The 16,558-nt window shown below is 44.8% G+C and overlaps 1 protein-coding gene across 3 annotated transcripts in view; it reads left to right on the forward strand.

The window, feature by feature from the left end:
- Snap47 (synaptosome associated protein 47) overlaps nt 1-16,558 on the forward strand; it is a 46,391-nt gene that overhangs the window by 3,349 nt on the left and 26,484 nt on the right. Inside the window, exons 2-3 of one of the 3 annotated variants that reach the window (XM_029483437.2) lie at nt 3,686-3,735; nt 8,000-8,541. In XM_029483437.2, the coding sequence (XP_029339297.1) occupies nt 8,045-8,541 (497 nt within the window). In that variant the 5' untranslated portion in view covers nt 3,686-3,735; nt 8,000-8,044. The remainder of the gene's footprint in view (nt 1-3,685; nt 3,736-7,999; nt 8,542-16,558) is intronic. The other 2 variants (XM_021176082.3, XM_021176083.3) reach the window with 2 other exon arrangements.

Raw genomic sequence — 16,558 nt, forward strand, 5'->3', positions numbered from 1 at the left:
GGGAGTGGTGGCACATGCCTTTAATCCCAGCACTTGGGAGGCAGAGGCAGGCAGATTACTGAGTTTGAGGCCAGCCTGGTCTACAAAGTGAGTTCCAGGACAGCCAGAGCTATACAGAGAAACCCTGTCTCAAAAACAAAAAACAAAAACAAAATTATGTGAAAAGGCAGGTCCCCTTTTGGCTGGTGCCTTTTCTTTCTCCCAGTTTGAGATTCCCGGGGAGATACCCATTTCTCTGGGTGCCTTTGTTTTAACACTTTGATAGTTGGATTGAAAGGAATAATTGTCTCTTTAAAATATTTTCATTTCTGCCAGGTCTGTTAGACCAGGATTTACTATAGGTTTAAGAGGATGAGGAAGAGGGATCCAGAAACTCTTGGTTCCAACAGAATTTTTGTTACCAAAAAAAAAAAGAGGAGGAGGAGGAAGAGAAGAAGAAGAAGAAGAAGAGAGAGAGAGAGAGAGAGAGAGAGAGAGAGAGAAAATGAGAGAGAGAGAGAGAGAGAAACAAACAAACATTGCCAGGGCCTATAACAGTATGAGATACTCAGCAGATGACTAAACAAGGAGCTGGCTGTGGGGCTAGGCTGTTGGAGATGCCTGTAAGGTATGTTATAAAGATGCTTGTCAGGCAGCCATAAGTCTCAGTTGAAGCCTTGGGAGCTCATGGACTTGGTAAATATGACTGGGTGAAGTCAGCCTTGACTCTTAAATCTTTGTGTCTCACAGTGGGGGCAGCAACTGAAAGGGATGATGGTATCTGAGGGAGGGTATATATATGCTTTAACTTGGAGACTACTTGTTGTTGTTTGAGACAGGGTTTCTCTGTGTAGTCCTGGCTGTCCTCGAATTCACTCTGTAGACCAGAGGTACCCCTGTCTCTGCTTCCCAAGTGCTAGAATCAAAGGTGTTTGCTACTGTGCCTGGTTTAACTAGAAGATTTATAGTAGGCTTGTGAACTGACGAAGTTCTTAAGGGGAATTTCTGGTAAGTAGTCTCTTATTAAAGCTATAATGACGTGGAGAGGTTGGAAAGCCTTTGGCATCTATTGACTTAACAGACCACCAGCTTCTACCAAACCTAAAGCTAGGAATGGCATTGGGTAACACCGAGGCCTAGAGAACAGCATTTTCCATTTGCTGTAGCCGCAATGAACTCTGACAAATCCATTGACACATTTTTACCTTTGCCTTGACTTATGACTTCCTTTGTTTTATAAAACTCCATGAAATGGCTTCCACTTTGGAACATGGAATTTGGGGTAACCTAAATCTGTGTTGTTGGACCCTGGTCACTCAAAATGGCTCCAGAAGAAACATCTGTTAATTCTATTTAAGGTGAGAGATAAAGTAAATGGGATTGACTACAACCCATAGCCCATGTCCAGTTGCTAGTATATTGTAGATGAAGCTCCTTGGCACAGCCACACCCCTCAGTTATGTGTTAACCTGTGGTTGTCAGTGACAGTGACTAAGGTTCATGGCTCCTAAGCCTAAAGCACTTGCATGGCCCTCGGGCCAGGTTCATAGGCCTGGTACAAAGAAGAGTGAAGTCACTGATGCTGGGGGTGGGGTGGGATGGGGTGGGTGGGTCCAGCTTCAAGGGGAGCAGGAGCCCCTTGAGGACTCAATGGGGGCTATGTCGATCTAGGCAAATAGGAAGGTCACGGGGTCTAACCATGCATGGGCAGCTTCTCCCTCATGGGTGGGAGTAGCTTTCTCCTTTCTGCCCTTTGTTTATTTTGGCTTTCTGGAAAAGACATCCTGGAAATCTGCGGTAGGAAAAGTTGTGGCCACATGTTTCTCCTTTGAAATCTCTCAGTCCTGGGCACGGCACGCATACTCATTGTCATGTCATATGACAGGTGCTTGCTGGTCCTCTCCTCAACTTTTGGTTCTCTGTCCTTTCCTCTTTGAGTCTCTCAATGAGCTTGAGGTCTTTTAGTTATTCTACTGAGGGTCAGCAGAGGTCCAGGAGGTGAGGTAACTTTCCCCAAGTCATAAAACTCTGGTGGAGCCGGAGGAGTGGAGGAGTGGCAACTGGAACCACTGTGAGCTCCGCTGCGGCTGGGTGCGGGGATTTTCTGGGGAAAATGTGGAGAATCCCCCAGTGCTCTGCTCATGAACAGCTTTGTGGAGCTGATACAAACTTTTTGGTGTCTAGCAATGCAATAGTGCGTTGTCTTGTTTCCTAGAAAATGACTCCTGAAATCCTGGGAAGGGAAGTGTCTTCTGCGGGCCAGCAGTCCCGAGGTTCAGGGGAACTGGTCATTGCAGATCCAGGGCACGCTCAGAGGATAGGGAGGTCAGTCTTACTCCCAGGCCTCAAAGAAGGCAGGGGGCTGAAGGTTGTCTGGATCACCTGTGACTAATGAAGCCTGCGTGGGTAGATGGACTGCCACAGAGGTAGGCTTCCTAATAGCTGAATACTCAGACGTTCCGGGGAGGCCAAGGACGCCTTTTCCCTTCTTTATACCGGCCCTGTACATCTTTTTCATCTGCATCCATTTTAGTACCCTTAAAATCAACTGGTAAACCTAAGTTTTTCCGAGTTGGATAAGCTGTTTGAGAAACTGAATCCAATCTGAGAAGGTGGTAGACCCTGACTTACCAGCAGTGGGTCAGATATAGCTTGGCCTTGACTTTGGCATCTAAGTGAAGGCTGGCTTAGGAACAGACTGTCTTCAAGTAGATTAGGTTGCAGTGGAAGAGGGCTAGAGACACTGGCTGGTGTCCACTTGAGAACCAGTTACTAGGTGATGTGTAAGGAGACCCCCCCTACACACACACACACACACACACACACACACACACACACACATATATTTGCAGAAGTGATAGTAATGTCGGAGAAACTCTGAGTTTGGTGTTTGTTTGTTTGTTTGTTTGTTTGTTTGTTTTTCCTTACCTGGACCTAGATACTGAACAAGCCACTGTCCTTTGGACATGTTTGCTTACAATTGATTGATGGGAAGTCCCTTCCAGCCAGAATGAGTGAAGACTGTCTTCAGAACCTGAGTAGTGCTTTCTGTGTCTGTGTGGCTTCCTGCCTTTAACAATTACCATAGCCGTAGAAACCGTGGCTAGGCTAAAGTGGATCCTCTAATTCTGAGAGGTACATGCCTATAATTGTTAAAGGTATTATTTTGTGTATGGGTGTGTTGCCTGCATGAATGTGCACCACATGTATACAGTGCCTTTGGAGGCCAGAAGAGGGCATCGGATCCCCTGGGACAGGAGTTCTAGACAGTTGTGAGCCACTATTCAGGTGCTGAGACTCAAACATGGGTCCTCTGGAAGAGCAGCCAGTGTTGTTAAACAGCTGAGCCATTGCTCCAGCCCCACCAATGACTTGCAAGGGTCTAGAGTCTAGCCTGTGACCACTAGTCTTACTGGAATATAGACAGGTCTTTTGAGGCATGAAGCTATCAGTACCTGCTCCCTGTATTTCCAGGCATTATGGTGGAAGGCTTAGGCACAGGCTTCCTAGTTGAGGGATTTGTTGCCTATGACTTCCTGTGGTTTATCCAAGTAGAAGACATTGCCACTGGTGTGGCCTTGGTGTGCCAGGGAGGGGTTCATAATATAGACGCGCCTTCTGAGCCCCTCCCTCAGAAAGACAAAGCACCCTTCTATACAGAAGGAAGTGTCTCCTGCAGCTGAGAAAATCTCCCCCACTTTTCCAGTGACATCAGGCTGTAAACTTCCTGGCTGTTTCTCATGGAGCCTTCCTGAGGTAAGCATTCGAGGTGTTTTGTTTGTTTAAACACGGTGGTTCCCCTTGGTCTAGCCAAGGACAGGTTGTTAGGAGACCTGGCTCAGGCTCGGCATAGGTCTTCTACAACTTGGAGTTATCTCTGAAATCCTTTTCTAAAAAATAACTTTATGTATAGTCTTCTATTCTCTTATTTGTGATGATAACAAACTTCTCACAGCTAGTTGGGCAACTTTCTTCCAGGAACATCCTCGCTCTGGTCCTGGAGCTTGGTGGAGCTGGGATTTGCTGATGTAGGAGTGACTGTTGATAGCCATAGACACGTATTGGGGAATATGGGTCTGCTCCTGCGGCTGTCATGGAAAAAAGCTCTAAGATATGTCTGTGAAGAACGTGAGCTAGGCTAGCAGAGAAGTCAAGTCGCCATTTTGTTTTTCCCTGGCACTTTTGTATTTTTTTTTTTATATTTATTTATTACATGTAAGTACACTGTAGCTGTCTTCAGACACACCAGAAGAGGGCGTAAGATCTCGTTACAGATGGTTGTGAGCCACCATGTGGTTGCTGGGATTTGAACTCTGGACCTTTGGAAGAGCAGTCGGGTACTCTTACCCACTGGGCCATCTCACCAGCCCCACTTTTGTATATCTTAAGTGTGACCGAAGTTTCCTTTCTTCATCTTTCTTTTCTTCCCTCCTCTTCCCTATTATGTCTGCTTGTTTCTGTACCTATATTGTCTGAGACTAACTCTAACCAGATAGTAAAAACTAAGGCTGGCTCCTGCTTCTCCTACTCCTGTTCACTGATGTGGTTTGGTTTTCAGAAGAAATTGGATATCCTGATGACAAAGACTGGACTTCTTCCAAGGAATCCTATGCCCCTAATCAATAGGAGATTGACACCCCCCCTTTCCCCTCTAACAGAGATGAGGGTGGGCTAAGGGTTGGAAGGGTAATAGATATAAGAGCCTAATAAAATAGCTAAGAAATGTATGACTCAGCCTCCCAACTCAGCCTTCCTCCCTTAGCCTCCCCAGGCACTACTGTATCCATCCTTTCCCATAATGTATTTCTTATGGGTTGGGTGGTGTTTCAGAAATGCTTCTCTAGGAATGAGGTCATGTGTCTGTTTCTGTAGGGTAGTAGAAAATTCTGTCTTCGTTTTGTACGTTTGACATTTTCACTTTTATATTCCCTGGAGGAGCTTGTTTTGGGAATTCTTTGAACTCCATTGAAAGCTTCAGGGTAGGAGATGTAGTTCCATGGTAGATCACTTGCCTAATAAGAAGAAATCCATAGAAAAGTAATGGGAGAGGTGGTGGTTTGAATTTGAATAGCTCACATAAGTAGCCTAACAAGGAGATAGTGTGTCACTGGGGGTGAGTTTTGAAGTTTCAAAAGCTTGTAACAATCTCTCTCTCTCTCTCTCTCTCTGTCTGTGTGTGTGTATGTATGTGTGTCTGTGGATCAGGATGTAAAGCTCCCAGCTACTTCTCCAGTACCATGTGTGCCACCATGCTTCCTTCCATGGCAGTGAACTATGCCTCTGAAACTATAAGCAAGTCCCCAGTTAAATGCTTGCCTTTATAAGGGTTACCTTGGTTATGATGTCTCTTCATAACAATAGAACAATGACTAAGACAAAAATCTTTAGGAGTGTGCAGCTGTTACTTTAATAAATACAGTTTTAGTGCCTTATCTCTTATATTCTCTGAAATACCCATAGTGCAACTATTTGTTTCCTTAATGGTTTCTCATGTGTCTCAAAGGATGTCTTTATTCTTTTTTTTGTTTTGTTTTGTTTGGTTCTTACAATTATTTTTAGTTCATTCTTCATTTATATTCTGTGTGTGCTCGAGTGCACACCACACACACACACACACACACACACACACACACACACACACACACACACGCTCATGTGAGTACAAAGTATCTGCCGAGGCCAGAGGCATCTGGACCTTCTGAACTCGCAGTTGCAGGCGGTTGTGAGCTGGGAACTGCACTCTGCTCCTCCTGAAGAGCAGTAAGTGTTCGGAGCTGCCAAGCCATCTCTCCAGAGCTGGCTGTTCTGCTGCTTTTTAGAATTGCCTGGTGAGATCCTTCAGAAGAACTGCCTTCGGGTCAGAAACTGTTTATCCCGAACTATGACGGCACTATTTATTTCATACTTGTTTGTGAGTTTCTTCCAAAATTTCAGGTTGACCCATATGGTTTTTTTTTTTTTTAGTTCTTTATCACATTTCTTATCTATATAATGAATAGCGTTCCTCATTTTGCTGTCTGTCTGTATTTCCTTAGGATTTTATTCTTATTTATAGACAACCCATGGATTTCCTTTGAATTGAAATCTGTTTTCAGACAGTATCTGTATCCTTTGGAAATGCCATGCATCCTTGATTTTTTTAATTTTTTCATTGATATTTTCACATCTGGCATAACGGTTACATTTTCCAATCTTGTGGTGTAGCTTTCATAGGAAAAGACTTTTATTTAGATAGGATTTAGGGTGCAGTGTACATAGAGGTGAGCTTGGAAGTGTGGCCTGTGTAGCTTCTCCAGCTGTAGTTCGTGTCAGCAGTGCTGTGTGGACCTTCATAGCCCAATTCACAGCAGTGTGGGAATAGATGCACAACTTTACAGTGGACATGAGATTCCAAAACCGTGTTCCCTTGTGCCTGCAGACTTGAGTGACTGTGACTCTGGGGTTTAGGATGGTGGCAGCTGAAGTCCTAATGCTGCAGAGTTCCTGACCTGGTGGCTTGTGTAGACACAGGTCTTCTGATTAGGGCAGCTGGTACCCCTGTGGAACAGGAGTAGAGGTTATGGGAAGGCCAGAACCTCTTAGGTTTCCTGCACCCACTGCTGCTCACTGAATCCACAGCACTCCTTACAGACTTAAGAGGGAGCACTTGGCCTTCAGCATCGATGCCCTTGCACCTCTAGACTTCCACATAACACATGTGACACATGGCTGAAGGCAAGGTAGCAGCCCAGCCGCATCTCAGGGAGACCCCATCATGGGGGTGCAGTCTGTTTAGGAGCCTCGTTGTGACAGGTTGTGCTTTTGTATGTCTGGACTGGATGGCACCACGTTTAATACCGTTGCTATCTCCAGGACTGTCTCCTTAGAGGTGACTCACTGAGCGAATGAGTGAATTTCCCATTGATTCCACATCATAGGAGCTAGGGAGCCTGCCAGTTCTACCTTTGTATGCTTACTGCCTATCGTGGCATCTGCACGTCAGGGCCTTATCCACCTGGTGACTGATTGAGGGATCATGCTAAGATATTTCCTAAGACGTAAGCCATATCATAGGAAAACTGTTTGAGAGAGACCCAGAGGGAGAGAAAGATACACAGAGAGAGGGACAGAATCAGAGACATAACCACAGAGGATACAGGGCAGGGAGACGTAGGGAAAGCGCTGCTCTGTATTTTGCAGGGCAGAACACTTTACTGGGCATTGCCAGGCCTAGCTCCTACCCAGTCAGTAACATAGACTACCTCCTTTCTTGACTAATATTTGCTACCCGTACAAAGAGGATTGGGCAACATATCCTATAAGGGTTAAGTCATGACTTATGACTACCTTGATGAATATAATCATAAACATGAAATTTCAAACAGCCAGGTATGATGGCCCAAGTCAATATTTCTAGTACTGGCCAAGCATGGGAACTTGCGGCCACCCTGGGCTACATAGCAAGTTTAAAGCTGGTCTGAGCTACATTTGAGACCCTATTTAAAAACAAACAAACAAGGGCTGGGGTTAGAGATCAGTGGCAAAGGGCTTTCCTAGATGCACCTGGGTCTGATCCTCATTACTGGGGTAGGGGGACAGAAGCAGAAGAAAATGACACTAGCACACTTCACTGCTTATGGCCACATAATACCTGTCTATATGTAAGTGCATCCCTGTACATGTGACCTCAGGAAGGGACTGTGTCTGTAAGACTTTCCAGTAAACTGCTGGATACATACACAGTGATAGGGACATCAAAGCCACAGGGTCCTGTGCGTGGAGGGATCTGGGGCCTTGTCTCCGGTGCTTGCTGTCCTCACAGTTTTCTCAGTGGGCACAGGAGTGGAGGGTCTCATGCAGGGAGGGATGGACAAATAGTTTCCTTCCGATCTCAGCCCTCTCTACAGTTGGCTTGCTGGGCAGGGCCCCGAGCTACCTGAGGCTGCACAATCTCTCCAGGCCAACCTCCTCCTATCTGCAGTCTAAAAGAAAGGGATACATTGCAGGCTCATCTGCCCACTAATTGTTTCTTTTCCCTCAGAAGCAGATACTGCAGCCTCTGGGTAGCCCAGCAACCTAGGAACAGATGAGTTCTGATATGCGTGTCCACTCCTGGTCTTGTTCCTACTATCTGGACCTTGAGAAGCAATGGGTTCCTGGAAAACTGACCCTGACACCTCATTCACTGAAGTTCATTGTGGAAAAAACAGAAGAGGTCCTTGTTGGCCTGCCCCTCTCCAGCATCATTGAGATCAGGAAAGAGTCATCTCTCTTTATCTTCGGTGCGATCACAGTCCTGGAGAAGAGCCAGACCAAGCACTGGTTCAGCTCACTGCAGCCTAGTCGAAATGTGGTCTTCAATGTCATCGAACATTTCTGGAGGGAGCTGCTACTGTCCCAGCCAGGCACTCCTGGCAGCACACCCTCCCATGTGACCAGGGGACAGGAGCTGATGGGACTGATGGCAAATTCCCAGAAACGCATGGAAGACACAGCGAAGGATCTCCAGCAGCAGACCGAGCAGCTGGACAGCGTCCTGAAGGGCCTGGAGAAGATGGAGTCTGACCTGGACGTGGCCGACAGGTGGGCAGACTCCAGGGTCTTCTTCTCTGCCTCTTCTGGGACAGTCTCATGGTTAGCACATTCCCGGCCCCTAGAGAAAAGGCTGGGTACCTACTAGGTGGACTATGTGGGACTCATCCCAGAGAGCCATTGCCTGTCACCATGCAGATCCTGTTGGTTCACAGAGAGTAGGGTCAGGTGTCCATGTTGTGGTGGGCTGCCTGAGGGAGGCGTCTTGCTCTGTTAATGCTGTGATTCCTGTGGGCCGATTGGTCATGTCTCCAACACTCAGATCATGAGTATGATCTGTGTCCCCTCCTGGTGGTGATCTGCTTTGATGGCGACAAATAGGTTTTTTTGTTTTTGTTTTGTGCGTACCTTGCAATGTTTATTTCTTTGGTAACTTTTTCACATCTCTAAAGTATGTGACTGATTCAGAGCTCCCATTCTGTGTGTGTGCCTTGTGCCTGTTCTCTTTTGTCAGCTGTCTTGGGTTTTCTCTTCATTTTGCCCTTTTTTTGTTTTCATTCTGGTTTGTATTTCTTGAGCTTTTCTTTCCTTTCTATTAGATGTTAATTTCTTTTTTTTTTGTCAGTTTTTTTAAAATTGGATATTTTATTTATATACATTTCAAATGTTATCCCCTTTCCAGTTTCTACTCTGCAAGCCCCCTTTCCCATCCCTCCTTACCCTGCTTCTGTGAGGGTGCTTCCCCACCCACCTACCCACATCACCCTAGCATTCCTCTACACTGGGGCATCAAGCCTTTACAGGACCAAAGGCCTCCCCTCCCATTGATGCCAGATAAGGCCCCTTTACCTCCTTCCGTTCTTCCCCTAACTCATCCATTGGGGGTCCCTGTGCTCAGTCCAGTGGTTGGTACTTCCTGGCATCAGCAGTAGTGTCTGGATTTGTTGTCTGCATGTGGGATGGATCCCCAGGTGGGGCAGTCTCTGGATGGCCTTTCCTTCAGTCTCTGCTCTATTCTTTGTCCCTGTATTTCTTTTAGACAGGAGCAATTCTGGGTTAAAATTTTGGAGGTGGGTGGGTGCCCCTATCCCTCAACCAGGGAACATGCTTAACCTCTGGATATGGTCTCGACAGGGTCGCCCTCCCCTTTTTGGGGTATTTCAGCTAATGTCATCCCCATGGGGTCCTGGGAGCCTCTTACTTTCAGGCATGTGGGACTTTCTGGTTGCCACCCCTAACTCCCCATCCCCCATTGCTACACATCTCTGTTCAATTTCCTGACCCTCTGTACATCTCCATCTCCTCCCTTAACTAATTCTGCTCCTCTTTTTCCTACCCCTCTTCTCTTCCTCCCAAGTCCCTCCCACCCTCTACTTCCCTTGATGATTTTGTTCTCCTTCTAAGTAGGACTGAAGACTCTTTGGTCTTCCTTCCTCTTGAGTTTCATGTGGTCTTTGAATTGTATCGTGGATATTCAATGCTCTTTGCCTCATATCCATTTATCAGTGAGTACATACCATGTGTGTTCTTTTGTGACTGAGTTACCTCACTCAAAATGATATTTTTACTCTGAGGTAGTAGTGTCTGTCTTTGTCACTGAGGTGTGTTTCCTTTATGCTGCAAAATGCTGGATTTTGTTTATGTATCCAATATGTTAGTCTCTGTCTTTTTATTGGGCAATTGAGTCCATTGATGTTAAGAGATATTAAAGAATAGTGGTTGTTGCTTCCTGTTATTTTTGTTGTTAGAGGTAGAATTATGTTTGTGTGGCTACCTTTTGGGTTTGTTTAAAGATTACTTCCTTGGTTTTTTTTAGCATGTAGTTTCCCTCCTTGTATTGGAGTTTTCCATCTATTATCCTTTGTACGGCTGGAATTGTGTAAATTTGGTTTTGTCATGGAATATCTTGGTTTCTCCATCTGTGGTAATTGATAGTTTTGCTGGGTATAATAGCCTAGACTGACATTTGTATTCTCTTATGGTCTGTATGACACCTGCTCAGGATCTTCTGGCTTTCATAGTTTCTGGGGAAATTCTGATAGTTCTGCCTTTACATGTTACTTGACCTTTTTCCCTTATTGCTTTTAATATTCTATCTTTGTTTAGTGCATTTGGTGTTTTGATTATTATGTGTCGAGAGGAATTTCTTTTCTGTTCCAGTCTATTTGGAGTTCTGTAGGCTTCTTGTATGTTCATGGGCATCTCTTTCTTTAGGTTAGGGAAGTTTTCTTCTATAATTTTGCTGAAGATATTTACTGGCCCTTTAAGTTGGGAATCTTTGCTCTCTTCTATACCCATTATCCTTAGGTTTGATCTCATTTTGTCCTGGATTTCCTGGATATTTTGGGTTAGGAGCTTTTTGCATTTTGCATTTTCTTTGACTGTTGTGTCAATGTTTTCTATGGTGTCTTCTGCACTTGAGATTCTCTCTTCTATCTCTTGTATTCTGTTGGTGATGCTTGTATCTGTGACTCCTGATCTCTTTCCTAGGTTTTCTATCTCCAGGGTTGTTTCCCTTTGTGATTTCTTTATTGTTTCTATTTCCATTTTTAAGATTCTGGATGGTTGTGTTCAATTCCTTCACCTGTTTGGTTGTGTTTTCCTGTAATACTTTAAGGGATTTTTATGTTTCCTCTTTAAGGGTTTCTACCTGTTTACCTGTGTTCTCCTGTTTTTTTTTTTTTTTTTTTTTTGGTCTTTTGAGAAAGGGTTTCTTTGTATAGCTCTGGCTGTCCTGGAACTCACTTAGTAGACCAGGCTGGCCTCGAACTCAGAAATCCGCCTGCCTCTGCCTCCCGAGTGCTGGGATTAAAGGCATGCACCACCACGCCCAGCTATCTCCTGTATTTCTTTAAGGAGTTATTTATGTCCTTCTTAAAGTCCTCTATCGCAAAACAAAACAAAACAAAACAAAACCAAACAAAACAAAACAAACAAAAAGTCCTCTATCATCATCATAAGATGTGATTTTAAATCAGAGTCTTGCTTTTCTGGTATCTTGGTGTATCCAGGGCTCACTGTGGTGGGAGAACTGGGTTCTGATAATGCCAAGTAGCCTTGGTTTCTGTTGCTTATGTTCTTGCCCTTGCCTCTCACCATCTGGTTATCTGTGGTGTTAGCTGGTCTTGCTGTCTCTGACTGTGGCTTGTCCCTGTTGTAAGCCTGTGTGTTAGCACTCCTGGGAGACCATTTCTCTCCAGGAGGAATTTGGGTATGGAGAGCTGTGTTACAGGGTCAGCTCCAGGTGGCAGTCAGAAACTAGAAGGATCCTGTCCCCATCTGTTCCTCAGTTCCTGTGTCCTGATGGCTCTGGGCAGGTCCCTCTTGAGCCAGGAATTTGAGCTCTCACCTGTGCTTTCAGGTGTGTCAGCACTCCTGGGAGACTCCTGGCGGGATTTGGGTATGGAGAGCTGTGGCACAGGGTTAGCGCTGGGTGCTGATGAAATCCGGAATCTCTTTTCTCTCATCTCCACATTTCAGTTGCCTTTTTAGGTTTTATTTTACTTTATTTTTATTTATTTACTTACTGGTTTTTCAAGACAGGGCTTCAGATGTAGCATTGGGTGTTGTGGAACTCATTCTGTAGACTAGGCTGGCCTACCTCTGCCTCTTGAATGCTGGGATTAAAGGTGTGTACCACCAGCCTTTTTTTGTTTTATATTGACCTGTCTCTCCTAGTTTTCTCTTTGTCTGGTTTTCTTTATCTTCTATCTTTAGTCAGAAGCATTGTCCCAGGGCCCCTGAGTAGGGGACTTCTAGGACTGGACTGTCAGTAAAATGTCATCTTGGGTCTCTGTATCCTTCCTGCAGTGTGACCCCTATCAACCTTGCTTGCCTTGGTATGGAGGACCCAGCTCTCTTCTCCCCGTTCTGCCCTTGCTAAACAGTGTCTCTTCCAAAGTGCCCAGGTTGGGTGTAGGCTCTTGTTTGTCTTCCTCCAAGCTGGCCTGCGCTGTCACTGACCACAGTCCACCCGTTTTCAGAGGATGCTAATACTACCTTTGTTTCTGCACCTAGATTTTCAGCTTCTTCCACCATTGGTGTGTAGAAAAGTCTCATGGTCTTGTGGCTGTCTCTCTGTCCCCAGTGAAGTGGTAGTATACAGCAGTAGTCCTTGAACAGTACTCCCTAGCCATCCTTCCCAAGGCCCATCTTTGAGAGTGTTCTTTTTCCACACACCAAGTTCAAACTTGTGTTAAATTTCCATGCTTATTTTCCAGAACTTAGTTTGGAAATGTTACAGCCCTCTTGTCTACAGTTCTGCTTCCTTGTTTCAGTTATCCCAGAGTTCCTCTGAAAATATTAGGTAGAAAAGCCGACCTCTCGAGTGGTAAATGTGTTGTCCGTGCCATTCTGAATAGCCTAGTGAGATCTCAGGCCTGATTGCCCAGGCCTCTTAGGATGGGGTCAGCCCTTTGTCCTGCTGTCTGCACTGTTCACTACCCATGTCAGCCGCTAGCAGCCACGATGGTTAGCAGATATTTTTAGGTGTCTCAGTGGTGGGTTCAGCAGTGCTTTACTTAATACTGATCCTAAAGTGCAGGAGCAGTGGTGCTCCCTTGGATATGCCAGGGAGAGGCTGCAGAGTAAAACACAGGAAGTTGCTCTGAGAGGAGACTCCTCACATAACTCCTATTGCAATGTAGTAGTAGTGGTCTAGACATAACTACATCATAAGTATATGTATTAGAAACACAGCTACCATTGCATGCACTAGCAAGATTTTGCTGAAAGGACCCAGATATAGCTGTCTCTTGTGAGACGATGCCGGAGCCTAGCAAACACAGGAGTGGATGCTCACAGTCAGCTAGTGGATGGATCACAGGGCTCCCAATGGAGGAGCTAGAGAAAGTACCCAAGGAGCTAAAGGGATCTGCAACCCTATAGTTGGAACAACATGATGAACTAACCAGTACCCCGGAGCTCTTGACTCTAGCTGCATATGTATCGAAAGATGGCCTAGTCGGCCATCAATGGAAAGAGAGGCCCATTGGACTTGCAAACTTTATATGCCCCAGTACAGGGGAATGCCTGGGCCAAAAGAATGGGAATGGGTGGGTAGGGAAGTGGGGGGCGCTATGGGGGACTTTTGGGATAGCATTGGAAATGTAATTGAGGAAAATATGTAATAAAAAATATTAAAAATTAAAAAAAAAAAAAGAAACACAGCTACTATGGGGTTTAATACTACCTTTCATTTCCGGTGTTCCTCAGGGCCTAGGAACATGCATTCTCTCTGGATGAAGGGCTGTGTGTGTGAAAAGCGTGCAGTGCTCCCTAGCCATTATGTGGTGGAATGTCCAGGCTCTCTAAGTGCTTTTTAGGTGTGACGGCCTTTGCTATAGCCCACACGTGGCTAGGGATGTATGTGTTCAGAGAGAGTGTGCGGATACATCCTCCTCTCGCATTAAGACAGAGATTTTTTTTTTAGTAGGACCGTGTCATGGAGGTAGGCCTGTGTCAGGCTTGTTACAGGAGCAGACAGCAGAGTCCACAGTGTTTAGAGTTGGCAACTCTGTTCTCTCTGGCCCCTGCTTAGTTTTGTCCTCAGGATGAACTATTATAAAATGAATATGGAGAGTAAACTCTCTGTGTTCCAGGAATGAAGTGTTTTTACAACATCTCCTCTTCTGATTGACCATGTCCTAGCCAGTTTCTACCCCTTTGTGCACATGGATACATACTTTATGGGAACTTGGGGATAGTTCAGCATATTTCATAGTCTGCCAAGTTAGAGTTCCTATTGTTTACTTTTGGTTCCTGTTGGGAAATGAGGTTTAATCTGGACACACTGGATACATTCGAGCCTCTGTCTTCTCCATGAAAACTCAGCAAATGAGTCAAAGAGAAGTGAGACCTTGGTGTTGCAGGGCCAGTCACAGCAGGAGCTGGCTCAGGGCTTTACTCTTTCTGAGATCTATTTTGTATCCCGACAGTGCTCAGCCTTAAAGAGCCTACTCCATCAGCATCCAGATGTCTTATGTTTTCAGTGTATGCCTATTTGTAAGTACCAAAGAGCCTGCGTGAGTTTGCATGGCAGACTAGACAGAGGGTGTCTGTCTGAGAATAGTGCTCTGTGGCCTTAGGATGTTTGGTTCCTTTTCCACCCTGGTGCTTGTAATTCACCTTGCAGAGGGGCCTCCAGCCTCAGAACTTACAGGGAAGATTTTTGCGTAAAGGAAAAAACATGATTTGGTATCTTTTTGTTTTCGTTTTTTACAACTTTTTGGCTGTGGTATCATTCATAGTAACCAAAGTAGGAAGTGGCCCATGTGTCCATCAGTGGATGGCCAGATAAAGAAAATGTGAGACACATACACATGCACACACACACACGCACACACGCACACGCACACATGAAAACACACACACGCACACATGCACACACACACACGCACGCACACACACACCCTCACAGTAGAGCATTACTCAGTAATAAAGAAGGATGTGTATTAGCTTTCCTGGAACTTGCTCTGTAGACCAAGCTGGCCTTGAAATCAGAACTCAAGAGATCCATTGGCCTCTGCCTCCTGAGTGCTGGGATTAAATGTATGTGACACCACTGCCAGCTTGTTGGTTTCATTTCGCTTTGTTTTAAATAAGGAGTTTTGCTGTGTTGGGATTTATCTGTCTTGTCTTGGTGTGAGTCATGCAGCCTGTGAGCTGCATACGCAGGTTTGCTCTGGACAGACAGTGCTGATCCTTATCTTTGGCAGAATCACTAGGAAAACCACTCAGGGCTTGGTGCTCTCTCGGGGCCATCTTTTTTTATTTATTTTATGAGCACACCATTGCTCTTTTCAGACACACCAGAAGAAGGCATCAGATCCCATTACAGATGCTTGTGAGCCACCATGTGGTTGCTGGGAATTGAACTCAGGACCTCAGGAAGAGCTATCAGTGATCTTAACTGCTGAGCCATCTCTCCAGCCCCTCTGGTGCCATTTTTACAGATTGAGATTCTTTCTAAAGATATATATATATATATCTATATCTTTATATATATATAAAGATATATATATATATATATATATATATACATATATATATATGTATACATATACACACACACACATATGCATATATATAGGATTGCCTCTGTCTTCAGAATGCTAGGATTAAAGTCACCAATCACTCATTTTTATTTCTGTTCTCTCTGTGTGTGAAGGCACATACGTGCTATAACATCTGTATGGACAGTTGGAGTCTGTTCTCTCCTTCCACCGTGTGGGGTCTAACGGTAAAAATCAGACCTTAGGTTTGATGTCAAGTTCCTTTACCCACTGACCTAGCTCCCCAGACCAGCTCCCTGGGACACCCCCGCCCCCCCCCCCCCAACTCCAATTTCATTAATTTCTACTTTGGCTTTTCTACTTTTTTGTGTATATTTTGTTCTTCATTTTAAAATAATTTGAAGTAGACACTTAGATAACTAATTAAAACCATTTATTTATTTATCTTTTTATTTGTTTGTTTGTTTATTGGTTTTTTGAGACAGGGTTTCTCTGTATAGCCCTGGCTGTCCTAGAACTCACTCTGTAGACCAGGTTGGCCTTGAACTCAGAGATCCTCCTGCCTCTGACTCCTGGGTGCTAGGATTAAAGGAGTGGGCTACCACTGCCTAATTTTAAACCTTTCTAATATACATATATACATGTTGAAAACTCAGTTTTCTCTGGTGAGATTGTGTTTGCTTCTCATGTGTGTTGTATTTTCAGTATTATTCACTTTAAATGCTTTCTTTAAAAAAAAAGATTTGTTTTTATATATAGTAGTATTTTGTCTGTGTATGTATATCAAATGCATACTTGTGCTCTTGGAGGTCAGAAGAAGGTGTCCGATCTCCTGGAACTGGAGTTATAGTTGGTTGTAAACCACCATGTAGGTCCTGGGAAAGGAACCCAGGTCCTTTGCAAGAGCAGCAAGTGCTCTTAACCACTGAGCCATTGCTCTAGCCCCTTTAAATATGTCCTGATTTCCTTTTTGCATTTTTGGTGCATGTACTTGAGAATGCATTAGTCTGTAAATAGTTTCAGATTTGTCCTTTGGACCTTTGCCTTTGCACCTA

This window comes from Mus caroli, unplaced genomic scaffold (assembly GCF_978045245.1).
Source record: "Mus caroli unplaced genomic scaffold, Mus_caroli_1 scaffold_13, whole genome shotgun sequence".
Taxonomy (NCBI): domain Eukaryota; kingdom Metazoa; phylum Chordata; class Mammalia; order Rodentia; family Muridae; genus Mus; species Mus caroli.